Below are 19,875 nucleotides of genomic sequence, written 5' to 3' on the forward strand. Positions count from 1 at the left end.
TAAACTTTTTATTTAATATCACAGATTCTTCTTCATCTTCCTTTGCTTCTCCACCAAATGATAAAAGATTAAAACCTCTGTAACAAAATTTTTCATTGCAAAGAACAATACTATCAGGGCTAAATTCTGCAAACATATATGATTCTTACTTTACTGCTGCTGTTTTAGTATTTTAACTGTCCTTTACTTCTTCACTTTCCTGTACTATTATTCTTGGTATAATATTAGAAAATGGATTGTTCAATATTATAGTTTTTATATTTTCTTGTAAACATTCTTGTAAACCAACAAGTGCTTCTTCAAGTTTAAGCATGTAATATATAGCTTCTCCAGTAACTTTACCAAAGATTGTATGTTTATTCTGCAAATTTGTAATCTTGTATGAAATTAACTAATACTTATTACTTTACCATTAGTGGCTGGCTCTTGCATATATATATTACTCATATTTGTAAGTCTATAATAAAAAAAGTCGTTTGTCGATAATATTTCATATTAAATCTTTAGTCATTTATAAATCAGTCAACCAAATGGTTCTTTTTTCTAATAATCATCAGCAGGAAAGACGTACCTTTTACCTCCATTTAACGTTGTCTTTATTGGCCCAATCAATTCCATGTGCCACAACCCATTGTTACTGCAGCTTTTATAGTTTGCAAATTCCTATAGATATTTCTACACGTTTTAGTTTTAATGCAATATTTACTCTATATATTCAATTTATCTTTACCTTTCATAACTATTACCACTTGTACATTCTCCATTTCTTCAATAATCCTCATATTTGCATGTCAATGTCACAAATACTTCTCTGTTGATACATATGCTGCCTCCTTTCTGTTTCTTGATACCGCATAATATGTGTTTCCTCTTCTCACTGCCTTCATTCGAACTTCTCCCTTTTCTTTATATACCTTAGCTCCATCATTCTGAAATTTAATATGTTAGCTATTATCAATAACTTTGACTACTGATATTAATTTTTGACTCACTGATTCATTTAGATCATGAATACAACATACCTTTCAATTTCACTGTATTCTCTATATCTAGTTGTTATAAGAGGCCATCACTTAAATTAGTTTGATTCTTTTATCTGCCTAAGCCATCTCCATTTTCTGAATCTTTATTTGACCATCAAAGATTTCTATCTTGTATGTCATATGGTTAGCTGACCTAGAATCCAATAGACATATCATAACTTACATATTCGTATTGCTGCTTCAATTTTTTCTCGCTATAAAATATAATTCTTCTACATCTCATGGCTCTATGTTGGTGATATTCCACGAGTCCAATATTTTTCTACCATTGCATGTGCCTGTTTATTTCAACAGAATATTTCCTTTTCACAACCAAGCTCTGCGATCACTAATAAAAGGTGGAAAAACAATGGCTCATAACTTACACTATTTAATTAACACTGAAGCTTATATTAAGACAAAGACTTACTTTCTTTTGCGTGATGTAGGTATATCTGCATGGACACAACAATGCTTCCGACGTTTGTTTACAATTTTTTCTCATTTTCTATGCGCTCTCCTGTTCATTTGGAGAAAAATTAACAAATCACTCAATTTCTGTGATTAATTTATGAAATTTTATAATTGCGTTATAAAGGCGTACCTTCGCACATTTGTCGTCTATCAGATAAAGAAATGAATGCTGATTGTCTAATTAAAACCGCTGCTTCGGCTGAATTTATTAAAGAATGTAGAAAACTTTATGATTTTATTTATTAAAATAAATAAAAATATATTAGGTGCACGTAACCAGAGTTAGTAAACTATTTGAGAAACTATTCCAAAATCATAGATGGCGCTGATCGCAGGCGGTAAAATTTTTATTCGAACTGGATACTAGAAATCATTTCGACAGTAGAAAATTAATAAATTGCCAAGTTTTTGTAATTAATTCATGAACATTTATAGCTGCGCAGCAAAGTTGGAATTATAGGCAACATTCTTATAGGATGTTTAATTTAATAATTAGTTACTAGTAAATAAGATTGCTCTGAAAATGTGTTTTTCTTGCATAATATTCTTATTAAGTAATAAATATATACTGGTCTAAGGAAGAGTAAAAAATACATTTTTTTATTAAGAAATTTTATTTACAATTTTTTATTTACAATGTTTTCATAGGCAAAAAATGAATGCAAAATAAAAAAAAGATAGAAAAGAAAATACTAAATTATGAACCGGAATCGAACGCTGGTCCTTGAGTATAGAAATTCTTGACTATCACCGTTAGTCTACAACTCCCACTAAAAACCACTGAAAATAAATATATAATTTTTGAAGTAATAAAACTTTAATCGTTAATATCTCAAAAGCTGTTGAGTATTTGTCGCTACAATGATATATTTTCTTAAACTGCATGACGATATCTACAAACCTGCAAAGTTTCAACTAAATCGGTGATCCGAAAGACTTGCATTCGCCTTGTAAGCAAAGAAAGGAATGCAAGTAAGGGAAGGTATGTAAGGACGGTAAGTAAGATAACTATAAGGTAAGTATAAGGTAAGTAAAATAATAAAAATCTACTGCAAAACAGGGAAAGTATTATCCAGGAATTCTTGGAAATGATGTCATTTCTTGGAATTGGTCAGTGAGCAACCTCCTATCATATTATGTTACCTTAATACAAAGTTACAAAATCGGTCGAAAATTTTACGGCGAGGCTTCAAAAGTATTTTCCGAAAATTCTTGGAAATGACGTCATTTCTTGGAACTGTCTCGACTATAGACCTCTTCTCAAGTCATGTTCTCCTGATACAAAATCGTAAAATTGGCCCAAAATTTGTCTTCGAAGCAACAAAAGTATTGTCCGAGAGTTTGAATGTCTTTACTTAAGAATTCGAATATTTCGTGCAATGTTCCAAATATACTAATGTTTTATCGTTAATTACTGTTTTCAATGCAATTATTTTGTAACTTTCGTGCACTCGTTATAAAAGCGCATCTTCTCATATTATTTTTTATCACATTCTGCTTCTTACTTTGTCCATAATTAAATATTTTAACGAACAATCACGTTCGTCGTTCTTATTAAACAACGCACGCCTTCAAATAATTATCAATATCTAACAAATTAACGTCAAATTATGCACGAAAACTACATAACAATGTTACTAGAAACTTCAGCTTTGCAATGCAGCTACAAAAGTTCACATATTAATTATTTAGATACATAATGTCGCCTGTTTTGAAAGTTTTATTTTTAATTCCGATTCCTTTATCTATTTATTTTTAAATTATAAAATAAGCTTCGAGACTACCGTGGAAACACGATTAAACTAATGCCATGTAAATGTTTATTTGTTAAGTGTAAACTTCTTGGGGAATCGCCGCCTAGTTGAGAAACCGTTGACTCTCAAGTGGAAAGCGGGTTGCATAACGCCAGGGGTCATGCGTAAAGTAATGAATCACGCGGTTAATTAGCAAAGTCGCGTTTATTACGTAAATATATTACACACATATGAGCACAGTGTACAATGCAGAAAATTTTACAACATATATGGGAAGAATTTCATCGATTTCACTCTCTGCCTTTCTTTACGACTTGATCCATATTACCACGGGCGATCAACACCTGCAATATACATCTCACCTAACGTAGAACCATGGGAGAATACTTCTTTTCATACAATGCGAATTTCCCATAAAATTTCTAATGGTACATTTATTTATCAGTTTACTTTCCCTCGTTGCACAGTCTCGACATTTTGTTCATTGTCTCTATAGATTTACACAGCGTGTCTGTTTCGCCTGAAAGTATGCAAATATCTAGACATATGCTCACGGTACGGAGAAGTGTAATTTTTCCCATGACACGAATATATAAACATTATTGAAAAAATATTACAAAACAATTAAAGAAAGATTCACATAAGATTTGAATTTAGCGCCATTTATGCATTAGCGCTGCCAACGAAAAGAAAAATACAGCGTGACTCTCAGGGTTATTGAAAATGGTGCACCATATCAAAGAACAATGTGTCTTCATTGTTGAGCAATATTTACAGTTTTTAATTAAAAATACGCAGCTTCCTGTCTAAAAATTTAAATACGATCTTCACAATGTTTCTCAAGGACACTCAGAGTCGAATAAACATCGCCGTGATATCACCTTGACATCCACCATATTTGTCCGAAACATTTTTCTATGTCAGCTATATTTTTCGAAATATTTACATCAGATAATTCCAGATAAAACGACCACCCTGTAGATTCAAAGCGCAAAACGCGACGAAGCTAATCGAATCACGTGATTCGTCGACTAAAATAAAAGTTTTCCCCATACTGTGCTTAAACGTACGAAATCTCTCCGTTACCTCCGAGGAAGACGAATTTGAGGTAGTTTCTCCTCTAATCTCAATGTTACAATATCTATTCACATTCCTCTTCCCGAGATAACGGAAACGAACTTCCCTCCGCCATTTTCCACCGTCCGCCATTAACCCTTTGCACTGCGATTTAATTACGAAAAAGTATGCATCCAAGTAGAATCAAATTTTGGTTAACCACTGCATACTTATTCTAACAAAAATAAACTTAGATAAAAATTATAGAAATTCTTCGAATTTTGTGCACGTTGAAATCAATAAAATACAATAATGGTCGCGTGATTAGCATAGCTAACAATCGCGAGACTTGACACGAAGGACCCATAACGAGTTAGACTCGTCGTTCCAGTGCAAAGGGTTAGAAAACCTCGATTAAAAAATATTTCGACTAAACTTCACCCCATCATGCTCAAGGTCTGTCATCTCCCTCAGCAGATCTCGTCGTAGCCGTGTTCTGAGCCAGGCACCGCGTAATTAGGGTCGCAGACGGTGTCCTTAACAGCTTCCCTGGCATTGGCCTTGAAGACTCTGTAGTTGATCTTGCTGCTGTCGATGCTGCCATAAAGGTACATGGCCAGCTTGTTCGAGATCAGCCAGACGTTCTGATCGTACTCGTGATCGACCTTGATGTCGTTTGGAAAGACTAAGGACAAGTTGCTAGTCCCTATAACCCCGAGATTCTGCGGGATGTACTCCTTCCTGGTGTCCCAACACCAGACAGAATCCCTGGTCACCATGTTGAAGAACATCACTCCGTTCCTATCTATCACAGACCCTGAGGAATGGCCATAGTCTTTGGCCCTGGGTCTCCCGATGGGCATGAAGTAGTCGGTGTTATCATCCGCTGTCTTCTTGTCGCTGAGAATCGACGTGGAGACAGCGAATTCGCGGAAGCTGGACATGGGATGGAAGAACAGGGTCCTGTCGTCGTGGATGTCCAATGGACTCAAGGCGATCCCGAAGATTCCGTCGGTCCATTGGAATCTCAGACCATGGAGCTCGTATTTGGAGGCCAGAGGGTCAGGGAAGAAGAAGTGGTGTTGGATTCTGAAGGAGCTGTCTTTGAAGAAGTCGTACACCAGCAGACCGTAACGAAACACGTCGGATGCGTAGGCTACTGCTGAGCTACAGTCCTCGTTTCTGATGTCCACCACGATGTTCGCGTATAAGGAGTCCTCCTTCACTTGGTCATCGGGTATGATGTACTTCCTGATCAGGTTGTCGGTTGTTAAGTCGAAGATGAAGATCGCTGGAGGACACGCTGTCTTGCCCCCTTTCGATATGTCTACTTTGCCGGAGTCCAGGACCCATAGACGGTCGCACTCGTCTACGTGGATTCTGAAGACCGAGGTCAGTCCTTCGCAGTTGCCTGAAGAATATTTAATTCTTCTAACTTGATTATGAACATACTTGTTAAGCGAAAAGGGTATTGACCTTGTTTCTCCAGGGAGTTAAAAGCTGAGACGCTGCAAGTAGGGATTTCAGAAGCTTCGAAAGCAACTGAATTATCAATCGGAGATTACGAATTTTATTTCACCAGGCAACACATCAAGCAAGGGAATAGGGAAGTATTCACCTGTTCGATGCCATCCCCAATCAGGATAGGGCCTCAACTTTGGGCTCTTCGTCTTCGAGCGTTTGGGTACAGTAGCCAGGGTGGCTGGAATACCGTCCTTCCACTTTGGCAGAGTGATGAAAACCTTGTCTCTCCAGATCTCTAGACCCAGAGGTAGATTGTTTTCCGCGATGAAATCTCCATCGAAGATAGCCGAGTCTCGAGCCTCTATGCTGTCGTAATCATAGTCGATGGTGGACCACGCGTAGACCTGTGCAATGATTCCAGAAGTAGTATTATTATAAACTACTATGTATTCTTCGAAATTCCAAAATTAAAGATTAAATTCAAGATTCAATTCAAGATTAAAAAATTGTAGATCATTATCGATTCTTTAGTCTAGCAAACTCACCAGTTCCATGGCGGGTCCAACGTAATCATCCTCCACGTGTCCTCGACCAGGATCGTAATTAAACCCGTGAGACTCTAGCTGATTCACAGACTGAGCATCTGACCTGAGTACGTTGAAGTTTCTTCCGGGTAATCTCGCGTTGACCGTTTTCTCGAAGGGTCTTGCGAAGTACTCGCTCGAATCGGGCGTTGAACCATACAGATGATTATTGTACTCCGGGGTTGTGGGTAATTTGTCCAGCGAGTTCTCTTCGACTTTAGGCGAGTCGCAGTTTATGTGGCCAGGAAGCTCGTCGTGGCCCGATATTAAGGTTTTGTAATTCCTTAAAGACTAGGATTTTTTATGTCGATTATGCTATGCTTCGCAATACCATCAGCTCCATTCGTTTAGCCATTCTTCCCATGACATTCCATGTACCGTGTTAGTATCCTCCACCAATATTCCTTGTCATTAGGACTGTTAGTACCATCGTGTTATTATTATTATACTATTTTTATAGCATATATCTAATTTTACAACTATGGATATTATGATTAGATGGTGCTCCCACAACGCAGGAATCACACTGTTCACGTTTATTCATTGTCAATCCCTTTGCGGACGACTGCCGCGTATATGCGTTCGGAGAAAACAACTGATAGGGCCGAGGGACTAATAAATGTGTCCGACGTAAATGCGTTGCTATGGTCGAGAAAAACATATATGTGCTCGCTATTGCGGTTCTAGGACCGCGTGTTCTAAGTTAAGTGGTGGACTTGGGACGCGCAGCCCTAGGACCACGCGTTCTAAGTTAAGTGGTGGAATTGGGACGCGTGGTACTAGGACCGCGCGTTTTAAGTTAAGTGGTAGATATGGGACGTGTAGCCCTAGGACCGCGCGTGCTAAGTTAAGTGGTGGTCTTGGGATGCGCGGCTCTAGAATCGCGCGTTCTAAGTTATGTGGTGGACTTCGGACGCGCGGCCCTAGGACCACGCGTTCTAAGTTAAGTGGTGGAATTGGGACGCGTGGTACTAGGACCACGCGTGCTAAGTTAAGTCGTGGACTTGGGACGCGCGGCCCTAGGGTCGCGTGTTCTAAGTTAAGTGGTGGACTTGGGACGCGCGGCCCTAGGACCACGCGTTCTAAGTTAAGTGGTGGATTTGGGACGTGCGGCCCTAGGACCGCGCGTTCTAAGTTAAGTGGTGGACGTGAAATGTTAAGTTTTATGTCCTTATTGTCAGCATCGCTATGAACAAAAATCGCGTTCAAGTAGAAATGAGCGCTGGTAGTTTTGAATGACTATAGCGACAGCGACTGGGCCTCACGGTACGGTTCACTCAAAACTGCTCCGTCCGCAAAGGGATAACTCAATCAACCAACCTCTCTCACTCACCAAACGAAATATCCAAATCTTCCAAAAATACAATTCAAAATACACATCTCTGCGCAATTTTGAAATCGATCATCCCGCATCATTGCATCTCTCTCTCTGAATCTATTCGACCGTCAACCATTTCTCGTTCACAGTTACACCAATGGGCCATGAAAGATAATTCCATGCGATTAAATTACATCAGAAGGAAATGGTTTTACCGAGCGAAAGCCTGATGTCACGCTTCTCTGACCGGTCGTTTCAAGATCGCGTGAAAGCGCGTTGCTCGCAGGCTGGACCGCGATCTCCTGGAGGCTGAGCAGGCACATGGACAGCAGCCAGGGCGCCACGTTCGCCATTCCTGAAAAGAAAGGAGATTCCGATGCGTGTACAGGAATGGCGACCTTCGTCAACCGATTTCTCAACGAAGTTCACGTTGACCCGGTTATCGCGATCGCGCGTAACCATTTTGCTCTGGGCTATGCGAATTCGATAATAGTTACACAACCGATATGGTACGGTATTTGGACGGGAGGTGATTTACGAGACAGGTCGCGTAATTTATTTTCAACGGTGATATCAAAAAGCGATTTTAATCCCTGACTCGATGAGTATCGTGATAATGTCCATGTCAGCTCGATTATTTATTTTCATAAGAATGCGAGAAGGCTTTTTGAGGAAAGTAAACGGAGAAAGTTGAGCTTGGGAATTTTGAGTTGGTAAGTAGTTTTGGAATAAAATTGATCATTTTGGTTATTCTTTGCTGCTATTGTTGGGAATTTGAAAGAGATTTATTTGGGGATCTAAGAAAATGAACACGGAGAAGAAAACGTGATACAATTGTTATTACAATATCATACTACTATGATAAAATAATTTAATAAAATTGGTTAACCCTTCAATTATATTTTTTGGTAAGAATTTATGAGATTTATTTGAAGATCTATGACAATGAATAAAAAAATGAAATATTAATATTATGCTACTGTAATATAATTGATTAACCTTTTAATTATTATTCTGACAGGAATTTAAAAAATAAAATGGAAGCGAAAGATTTGAATTTTTATGTTCGTATCACTATAATAAAATCGACGACTCCTTAATAATTATTTTAAAACGAGTTTAAAAAAGTTCCGATAAATCAAAATTTGTACGTTCATCTCTATAATAAAGTTAATGACGAATTACCATTCTGAGCCCGAGCTAAAGAAGTTTCGAAAAAGTAAATATAAAATCCGTCACGATTTATGCTATAATAAATGCCACAATAATAAAATCCGTGACCTATTCTTTACCTCAATACGAATCAAAAGAAATTTTTAAAAACGTGTATATATCACACAAAAACGCGATTTCGAATTATTTTTAATAAATACCACTGTAGTAAAATTGACAAGATCTTGATAACAATCTATTCCAATACGAATCCAAAACAGTCTCAAAAAAGAAAAAAAAAATCATAAATGTGTAAATAAAATTCTAAATCCAGGAATAATAAAATGTTGCAAAAATATCGAAGAAAACGAATATATAAAAATCGCAATCACGATTTCATTTTTCGACAAATAGCACTGTAATAAAATCGGCGATTTCTTAATAACGATTTATTTCGATAAAAATCTAACTGTTTCGAAAGAAGGAAAATAAGTATAGGAAACGAAGATTGGAATTGTTTTTGCTCAAAAGTGAAACCGCGTCTGGGTTCTAGCTCGAATATAGGTTCGCGAGCAGGCGATTAGGCGATATGCTTTGACATTTATCGGGGAAAGAGCATGGTACGGTGCACGATTCGATAAAATACTCATAACGGTGTTTTTAATTAAATTAGATCCACGAAAGTCGACGAAGGAGAGAACGGTTCGACTCGAGACTGCAACCATACTTGGTGATATCGTGACTACCATGGTTATCGTCACTTTCCTATCGATACCACTCCGGCATGCTGTTTCTCGCTCGACTTTATGGCCCTGGTAATGTCTTTTTGAACTAAGATCCTGATCAAACGTTTATTCTAAACGGGCCAACTGTGCCTTTCTACTCTCTCAGCGGAGTATAATAAAACACGAAAATCGCCGAGTACCTTTCTCCTAAACAAATAGAAGTTAGATTAAAATCGTTCGTTTCGAGATATTTACCTGTGATTTACCGCGTTGTTGTCTCAAATGTACGACGAGTATTTGCAAAGTAATTGATGAGAGACGTACAAGAGAGTCTACGAACATCACACAGTGACTCACTGATGTATTTATGCCCTTCTAATTGCTGACTTCAAACGATTGCTATTCCTACATGATGGAAGTTTTGGAATTTTTATTTATTATGGAAAATATGCGTGGAAATAATTGGACTTTGTATGGATGTAGATTTTATTTCGAGGAATAAAATAGCTGTTTTCGTGATATTGAAATTAATTATTACAAAAATTTTCCAAACATTTCTTTGATTTTATCAAATAGGAAGAAGAAATTTGGAAATTTGGTGAAAGAGAACTGGGTCGAGAAATAAAATAAAAATTCGTTAATTGGAACTGAAGTAAATTAATTCACGAAATTAACCCTAAGAAAATATTCGAATCTGAGAAATTAGTCACGTGTAAAATGAAAATATTTTAATACCAATTATCAACCCTAATTTTTAATATTTAGCTGGGTCGAGAAATGAAATAAAAATTCGTTAATTGGAATTAAAGTAAATTAATTCACGAAATTAATCCTAAAAAAATATTCGAATCTGAGAAATTAGTCACGTGAAAAATGAAAATATTTTAATACCAATTATCAACCCTAATTTTTAATATTCAACTGTGTTAAGAAATAAAATAAAAATTCGTTAATTGGAACTAAAGTAAATTAATTCACGAAATTAACCCTAAGAAAATATTCGATTTTTAATATTTAACCAGCAATCGTTAACCCCTTGCACTACGATTTGATTATGAGGAACCGTGCACTGTAATTATTCAATTATTCAATTCTAATTAGCCACTGTATACCTATTTCAATCCCAATCAAATTATACAAATTTTTAGAATTTATACAAACTTCGTGCATAGTAAAGTAGGTTAAATATAATTTTTCTATAATAGCGAGTCTAATTCATCTTATGAGGTTTACCATGAAGAATTCACGTCGAGTTAGCCTAGATATTGCAGCGTAGTGTATTTAACTATTAATATTAATATTGACTTTTATAAATAAATAATGATTATTAAATCAATTACTGGTAAAGGTTAAGACGTTAACGCGACATGCATTTGCTAGCGTAATAACGCGCAGAAGACGCTATAAACGTCATTTTCACGCCAGTGTAATCATTATTGAGTAACGAGATAAACATCTGTTCCCAAGCTGCGTTGCCTTAATGTGGGTAACGAGCTTGCTATACAACTCTGTTAGGCGAGGAAAAAATCGACTGAAATAGCCGAAAGAATTTCATTGACGCGAGTGAATGAGAGTCAAAGTTGGTGTATCAGCTGTACCAAAATACACACGTTGCATCACCGCCAGTAAGAAACCGTAGTAAGGTGTAATTAACGCGAGTACCGGCGAGGCAGACAGGAAGACTGGTAGGATCTAAAAGGAAAGCGAACGTGCTCGTAAATCCGAGATGATTTTGCGGTTTGACAACTTTCAAGGTGACGAGTGTCGCTTCAATACACTTTCCCTCGAGAAAATCGTGAAAAACGACTAATTTAATCGCTTACACGAGATCACGACTCTAATTCGCCTCTGTAATTCCAGCTTCCACTTGCTCAACGTAAAAGGAATACGTGGAGCGTAATCGAAACGGTAGATTATGGATCTAATCTCGCGATAGAGACTTCAGCACTCATGCTACCGGCCATTTATGTACACCTTATTTGTTAAATAATCGGTTCTTGAAAGGAAACTGTATTTTTTTCAATTTAGTGTAGATAGTAGTCAAGTTGGAACGATTAATGGAGGATAAATAAAATAATTTTGTTATTGGAATCGAAGAAATTAATTCTTTTTATTTTAATATTAAATTTATCGATAATCTATACGTACTTCGTTTGTTAAATAATCGGTTCTTAAAAGGAAATTCTACCTTTTTTAATTTAATATAGATAGTAGTCAAGTTGGAATATCCAAATGGAGAATAAATAAAATAATATTTTTATTGGAATCGAAGAAGTTAATTCTTTTTATATTAATATTAAATTGATCGATAATCCATACGTACTTCGTTTGTTAAATAACCGGTTCCTAAAAGGAAACTATACTCTTTCAATAAAGTATAGGTAGTAGCTAATTTAGTACGATTAATTTTGGATAAATAAAATAATTTTTAGATTGCTATTAATAGTAAAGTAATTTTAAATTGCTATTTATTATAATAGCCAATTCAGTTCGAGCAGAAATAAATAAACAAAATAATTTTTTTCGAGTCACTATTGCATGCTGGGAAGTAACAATAATTATTTGATTCCTATTCATCGATGCTAATTTTCCACAAACATATTGCTCGCAGTCAAAGCAGAGTTTACTTGCTTCTGCAATACCTTTGTAGTCTGTACTCCCTAAAAATTACTATTATTAATACTCCAACTGCTCAAACGACCACTCATGGCCATATACATATAACCCATTTAATTGCACGTGTATTACCAGGAAAAAATAACGAGGAAGAAAGTTACCTAACAGAAGTCATAAAATTCTAATCGGGCAGCTGGAAAGCAACCATACTAGTTCAAATATCCACAGACCACCTTAAGACCCAACATCGCCACGATCATCAAGCTAATTACTCACCCTTCTGCGAGGAGCTTCATCCATGCTCGAAGAACACATTCTCATCGTGAAAGCGAAGAGGACATAAATTTAACGTCAATAAACTCCGGTGACATTTCACCGATACGTACAACGAGAACGAGCCACGTGAAATCGAGCTTACAGAAGATGCTACAGAGACCGAATCACCGGTTCCGTCCATTGGGTCAAAGTACCTGGATTCCTCAAACTTGCCAAGTGCTTTCTTCAAGGTGACCGATTCCCGCTCTCCCTTTGCCACAGCCGATTACGATCGATGGATGAGTTATCGAGAATACCCGAATTCGAGAACGAAACTGCGAGGAAAAGTCTCCAGATGGACTTGTGGATCGCGAGCAACACGCGACAGATGACGGGCAAATGAAGATGTTCGCTCGGGATGATGGCGTGGATGTTACCCGACTGCCATATTCACTATCCGGGTCATAAGTGTGTCTAGGTGTACTACGAAAGGAGAGAATGGCGAATCCCTTCTCTCGAAGAAGATTTTCCCTCTCGTCCGTGTTACGAGGCACCGCGGTATAGGTCATTGGCGGCGAGTTCATGGGAGCTCGTTTCGTGCTCGTGAAATGAGGGAAGAGGGAGCCGCCTACTCCCGCAACTATGCCAAACACGATAAACGTTTCTGTGACTAGCGATAGGAACAATGTTCCATTTGGAACAGGTTGTAGTTGCTTTTGATGCTGCGTGTGTGGATGAAGAGAAGAAAGTGGGGGAAGATACACCTGTAACTGTATCAGATGCTACGAAGGTTTCTGTGATTGGCGACAGGAACGATGTTTCGTTTGGAACAGGCTATAGTTACAGTTTTATAGTATAGACTATAGTTGCTTTTCGTTTTGGAACAGGCTATAGTTATAGTCCTATAGTACAGACTATAGCTGCTTTTCGTTTTGGAACAGACTATAGTTATAGTGCTATAGTATAGACTATAGCTGTTTTTCGTTTTGGAACAGGCTATAGTTATAGTTCTATATTACAGACTATAGTTGCTTTTCGTTTTGGAACAGGCTATAGTTATAGTGCTATAGTATAGACTATAGCTGTTTTTCGTTTTGCAACAGGCTATAGTTATAGTTCTATAGTATAGACTATAGTTGCTTTTCATGGAACGTATAGACGTGCGATGAAATAAGAAGAGGAATACTGCTGCAATTATATATCGAACGTCATGGACGTTTCTGTGACTGAAAAGTGGAACAATAATTGGACTGGACTAGGTCGTACCTGTTTCTGGTAAAATATATATATATGGAATGAAAGATTAGGTAGAAACCTACTCCAGCGATTATTCTGAACGCGATAAACGTTTCTGTGACTGGTGATAGGAACAATGTTCCATTTGGAACAGGTTGTAGTTGCTTTTGATGCTACGTGGATGGATGAAACGAAGGAAGAGGGGGAAGTCTACTAGAGGGAGTCTGTAACTGTATCAGATGCGACGAAAGTTTCTGTGATTGGCGATAGGAACAGGCTATAGTTGCTTTTCGTGGAACGTGTAGTGTGCAATGAAATAAGCAGTAGAATACTGCTGCAATTATATATCGAACGTCATGGACGTTTCTGTGACTGGGAAGTGGAACAATGATTGGATTGAGATAGGTCGTAGCTGCTTCTGAAAGGGTATACGTATCTGAAACGAAGGGAGAGAGAGAAATCTGCTTCTGGAATTATATATCAAAGGTCTTGAACGTTTCTGTGACTGGAAATTGGAACAATGTTTGGGTTGGAATAGGTAGAAGCTGTTTCTGATAAAATGGAACGAAAGAATAGGTAGAAGCCTACTCCAGCGACTATTGTAAACGCGATAAACGTATCTGTGATTGGTGATAGGAACAATGTTCAATTTGGAACAGGTTGTATAATAGTTACTTTTAATGCTACGTGTATAGATGAACCGAAGGAAGAGGGAGAAGACTATACCTGTAACTGTATCAGATGTGACAAAGGCTTCTGTAACTGATGATAGAAACAATGTTTCATTTAGATCAGGCTATAGTTGCTTTTGGTGATACGTATATATCTAAAACGAAGGAAGACAGACTGGTCCAGTTATATATCAAACGTCACAAACGTTTCTATGACTCGAAATTGGAACAATGTTTAGGTTAGAATAGATCAGAGCTGTTTCTAGTAGGGTGTAGGTATGTGAAACGAAGGAAGAGGGAGAAGCTTATATTTCTAACTGTACCAGATACGACGAAAGCTTCTTTGACTAGTGATAAAAACAATGTTTCACTTAGGTTATAGATGCTTTCGGTGATACATATATATCTAAAATGAAGAAACACAAACTAGTCCAGTTATATATCAAACGTCATTGGAACAGTGTTTGAGAGAAGTCTACTTCAGCAATTATACATCAAACGTCATAAATATTCCTGTGTCTAGAAACTGAAACAATGTTTGGACTGGAATAGGTCGTAGCTGCTTCTCATAAAATATATATATGGAACGAAAGAGCTGGTAGAAGCCTACTCGAGCGACTACTCTAAATGCGACGAACGTTTCTGTGACAGGTGACAGGTACAATGTGTCACTTGGAACAGGCTGCAGTTGCTTTTGATAGAACGTGTCATGAAATTAAGAAGAGTTCCATTCTTGTAACTATGCCACATCTGATAAAGGTCTCATTATTCGATTTGCCATATTTTTTCATACAAGACTCGTAGATGCGTTTTCACACACTTTTCTAGGTCTAATAGTTGAGATATATAATAGAATGTTCGAACAAAGATAGTTCTCTCTATAAAACACACATGAAATGAACGAAGAGAGAAAGAAAGTTGCTGCTGCAACTCTGTAAACGTGATAAATGATTCTGTGATTGGTAACAAGAACAATCTGTTCGATCTGGGACAGGTAACACTTGCTTTTGGTAGAATGTAATACTGGTAATACTGGTTTCTTGCAGGAATTCCTGGTGGGCCATCAGTGACGGCTGAGGAACGAGAGCTACGCGGAGAAACTGTGATCAGAGGCAATCCTCGATGTAGATGACATTTCAGTCTCTTGGGTATGGGGTTAATTGGCTTGGTTCTGGTGGAAGCTATTGTCAATTGTAAGTATAAACGAATAGAATGATCCTAATGTTGCTTTAACAATTTACTTTGAGGGATAGAATAGCATTTCTTGGAAGCTTCTCAAGATGAGTGAAATATTTCAGTAAACTGACTTTGACAGTGCAGTATGCGAAGGAATGATGACACATCCCACAATTTTCTGCGTTCTTCGAGTACCATCAAAGTGATATAATTTGATCAAAATTGATATCTGTACAAAATCTGTATACACTGGATTAGTCTAAAAAATTCGGAAAATTATAGAACTATCATCTTATCACTATAATTCGTCACTGGAATTTTGTAATGTGAATTTATCTAACATTCAAAACCATTTCTTTTAAATCCCAACTAAATTTTCGAAGTTCTCTTCCAACATGGTCCATTTCGATAAATCATTTTAAAAATGTTATAAAAACGAGATAAAATCTTCAGAATTTTTTGAAAAATTCCATTAACGTTCATGATAATCCCAATCCATGATTCTATATTATTCGAAGACGTTTAAAAATCCTATCAAAGACGATCGATGATGAGTGGGACTAATATAAAAATGTACTAATTAGCATATTAACCATGCGAATGATCTAATTAAACCTATTACTCGATTATTAATTTCTCCTCGCATCGTAAATCATGTTCCCGGTTGTTTACCGATTGAGTAACACCTAGCAATTATAGAAACGTCGTTCCAGCTCTGCAACGTTTCTCACAATCTGTTGCTGCGTCGAATTTTCTACTCAAGTCGATGCTCGATATTTAGAGCGAGTTTTAAGCAATCGTCTGACGTTACGAAACGGGGAATCTGTCCGACCGAATGCATCGGAGCATCGTTACGCCAGCATTAATCTCGTGAGAACTCTTCGGTTTCTTCGATCAAAGCAGATACCGTGAGCCACGGAGAACGAGAAGAAGAAGAAGAAGGAGAAAGAGGAGTTGGTTAAATAGATACTGAAGAGAGAGAGAGATGAACTGGCTGTGGCAGAGATTGAAATTTCTCGAAGATTAACATGCATTCAAGGTAGAAGCATTTCACACCTGGTCGCTGATTAGTTTGAAAATATAGCTACGAAAAGGTATGATCTCGTTGCTACCAATGGATAGTCTTCTCTTCGGAGTTCTACAATTCCTCGCGAAAGTATTCGAATAGCTTGGGTATCGAAATTTAAAAAATTGTAAAAATTAAAAATTTGTGGAATTCGTGGGTATATTAAACTGAAATTTTGGGGCTAATACTGAGTCTAGAATAAATTTTGAATTTTGGAAGAGCCTGGACGAAATTGAAAAGCTCTCTGGAATATATGAGGTATCTAAGAAAATTTTTGTACAAATTTGAGAATTTATATGTTACATTGATGAAACCTTTTCGCTACAGAAAAATAGAAATTCTAAGATTTTCTGCCACAAACCAGATGATATTTTTCAAAACAGTAAATAAAAAATCGTATGATAATTAACACGTAGAATTATTTAATTTCAATACCTCGCACAATATTATATTATCTTGAATTTAATATACCAATTAATCTTCGAAATTTTATTGAATGAAATGAAATTTTAATATATCATATCAATTAATCTTCGAAATTTTATTAAATGAAATGAAATTTTAATATATTATATCAATTAATCTTCGAAATTTTATTAAATGAAATGAAATTTTAATATATGAATTAATCTTCGAAATTTTATTAAATGAAATGAAATTTTAATATATTATATCAATTAATCTTCGAAATTGTATTAAATGAAATGAAATTTTAATACATCAATTAATTTTCGAAATTTTATTCAATGAAAAATGAGTAAAGATCGCCCTTCGAGTGCAAAGAAGTATAGAATTATACTGTTGGTTGTTTCTCAAGCAGCCATAAGCGATTCAGCATGCAGACACGAGTATCTACCACAACTGAAAGGCTTTCGTGGCCTGTGTATATCGCTTTTGAGTGAATTAGAATCGCAAGTTTGTATACCAGGTGTATGTACTCAGCATCTTGGCTCGCATGGGAAGTTTTGACGAAGAGACAGGGGTTAGTTGGGAACTCAATTGAAGTTTTAATGACGTTTCCATAGAGGATGAGCCGCGAGACAATTAGGTCGGGCAAATTTGATAGTCTCTGACGCCATTATGGTGCACTTCGTTCGATTCACGAAAGCGAGGAAAAGCACGTTGCGCAATGACGAATTGCGATAGTCGTTGCCGCTTCGAGGTGACAGAAAACCATTCGAACAGTGGCGCGTGTAAGTTTTTCGCGGAAAGCGATTTGCTTTGCGGCGCAATCCTATTTTTACGAGGACACACTGTTATTGTTTTTGCGCGACCAAACGCGGTTTAATTTTACAGTGTTATGACACGCAGTGTCATTACTGTATATAGTTGGCACCTGCATTCTTATCGATTTTAGGTGAGAATTCGAAGTATAATTATGGTAATTTGGATTCGGGATGCGATATTTCGATTTTTGATAAAAGGAGTTGATTAGAGGTATCGTGTCCCCTATTTTGAATATTTGGAAATTTGGATTCTAGATATGATAGAATTTTGCACCAATTTTTTAATCGCATTCAATAATTTTGGAAATTTCTAGAGTGTAAGTACTATACTTTGAACGCTCATGGATGCAAATTACCATTATTAAATTTCATAGTAATATTACAATTGCTTCCAATAATTTTGGATATTCCTAAATTGAAAATAGGATCTTTCGAATAATTATCGTATTTTATACCGACATTTCGATTATCTTTGTATAGCTCTAAACGTTTTCGGATGTTCTAAGCTGCAAGTACCGTATTTCGAATATTTTTAATGGCCCTTTGTGTGATAATTTTAATACTTTCACGCCAAGCAGCACGTATGCGTGACTTTCGTTATCTGCGAACACTTTTCACGGTCGCTGCATCAGCCATTGCAAAATACTTTTTCCTGTAGTAACTACTAAAATCGCAATTACGTAAATAATTATCTAATAATTATATCCTGTTATCAATAATAAATGTTCTTATTGATTCGCATCTACTTTTAAGATTCATCTTATGACTATTAACAACGAAACTCACGTACCGTGAAGGTATTAACACTGGAATTATACCTAATCACACCTAATGCAGTGACAGAACAGGTAAGTACAAGAGAAACACACCGAGATTAAAATTAGTCATGCCGTTTTTTCTGTAACAAACCAAAACGGCTATTTACAAAAAGGCCATCGCCCCCTGGTCAACGACCTAGGTCAATGAACCCCGAATCCTATTGACAAAAATCGTATTCCTCGTCCTTCCATTCGCCGCTTTCAAACGCCTATTTAATACCTCACGAGCATTACCCAAATCTAATACGTAGTCATACGTTGCGAAAATCACTTAGGCCAAAAAATTACCAATAAAAATTACCAATAAAAATTGCGAATAAAAATTACCAATAATAGGTAGCTTTATAAGAATAATAAAATTATAATAATTACAATTCTCTAATCAAAATAATTAACTGTATATAACTAGGCCCAAGTTTCGAAAATAAAATTAAATAATAATTATACAAAAATTAAAAAATTAATTGGTCCAAGAACAACCATAAATGTTTGCCGATTAAGAGTAAAAATCATCAGTCGGAAACTACTCGTTTGAAGCGACGTGATAATACTATCGTCAAAAAAAATTACCAATAAAAATTGTCAATAACAGGTAGTTTTATAAGAATACTAAAATTATAATAATCGCAATTCTCTAATAAAAATAACTAACTTTATGTAACTATGGCTCCAGGAACAACCATAAATGTTTGCTTGTCAGGAGCAAAAGTCAACAGTCGGAAGCTACTCGTTTGAAGCGACGTGATAATTCTATCGTTAATTATTCTCATCCGTCTACAGTATATTTAGATACACAACTCCATGGTAGTTACGGTGTTAATATTCAACAAGTACCATCGAACTAACATTACTATTCCCATCACTCCAGTCAGTTCCATCTCCACTGCAGCTCTGGCGGTTATTTTTAAAGCCGTCGCTGATATCATTGTTTCTTTAACCTTCTGAACGTACCTTCTGGATGTGTTTGAACGACGTTTCGCAACGAAGAAAGTTCACGTCGACCACGAACGCTTGATAGCGCGATGAAAATGACATTTAAGCCTACCTGTACCGGTTAGACCGCGCTCATGGGATAATCTCTGACCCTGGCAGCCATGCTGGTACTTGGAATTAGGGTTGTCCCAGTTGAAACTGTAGGCAAACGTCGGTGAAACGTAGGCATAGCTGTTGGATTGTTTGGCTGGCCTGGTCGACGACCATAAGTTCCTCGTCCAGCCGCGTGTTCCGACTTCCGATTCGAAGCTTCTCGTTTTTCTCGTCAT

The 19,875-nt window shown here is 36.7% G+C and overlaps 1 protein-coding gene across 1 annotated transcript; it reads right to left on the minus strand.

Moving 5' to 3' along the window:
* Positions 1 to 4,776: 4,776 nt before the first annotated feature.
* Positions 4,777 to 19,875, minus strand: Y-h (yellow-h). The gene is made up of 5 exons (XM_017899673.1): positions 19,659 to 19,875; positions 7,888 to 8,027; positions 6,316 to 6,645; positions 5,925 to 6,174; positions 4,777 to 5,717 (listed from the first exon to the last, which is right to left on the minus strand). Exons 1-5 carry the CDS (start codon positions 19,873 to 19,875, stop codon positions 4,777 to 4,779), a joined length of 1,878 nt encoding a protein of 625 aa, XP_017755162.1.

This window comes from Eufriesea mexicana, unplaced genomic scaffold (genome assembly GCF_001483705.2).
Source record: "Eufriesea mexicana isolate 0111107269 unplaced genomic scaffold, ASM148370v2 scaffold925, whole genome shotgun sequence".
NCBI lineage: Eukaryota > Metazoa > Arthropoda > Insecta > Hymenoptera > Apidae > Eufriesea > Eufriesea mexicana.

What these genes read in the sequence shown, in the direction of transcription:
- Y-h (XM_017899673.1), bottom strand. Translation starts at nt 19,875, where the DNA reads ATGACGAGAAAAACGAGAAGCTTCGAATCGGAAGTCGGAACACGCGGC. An exon ending in TTGGACCCGCCATGGAACTG is followed by an intron (nt 6,175 to 6,315) that starts GTGAGTTTGCTA and finishes ATCATTGCACAG; the next exon opens with GTCTACGCGTGGTCCACCAT. An exon ending in TTGGGGATGGCATCGAACAG is followed by an intron (nt 5,718 to 5,924) that starts GTGAATACTTCC and finishes AATATTCTTCAG; the next exon opens with GCAACTGCGAAGGACTGACC.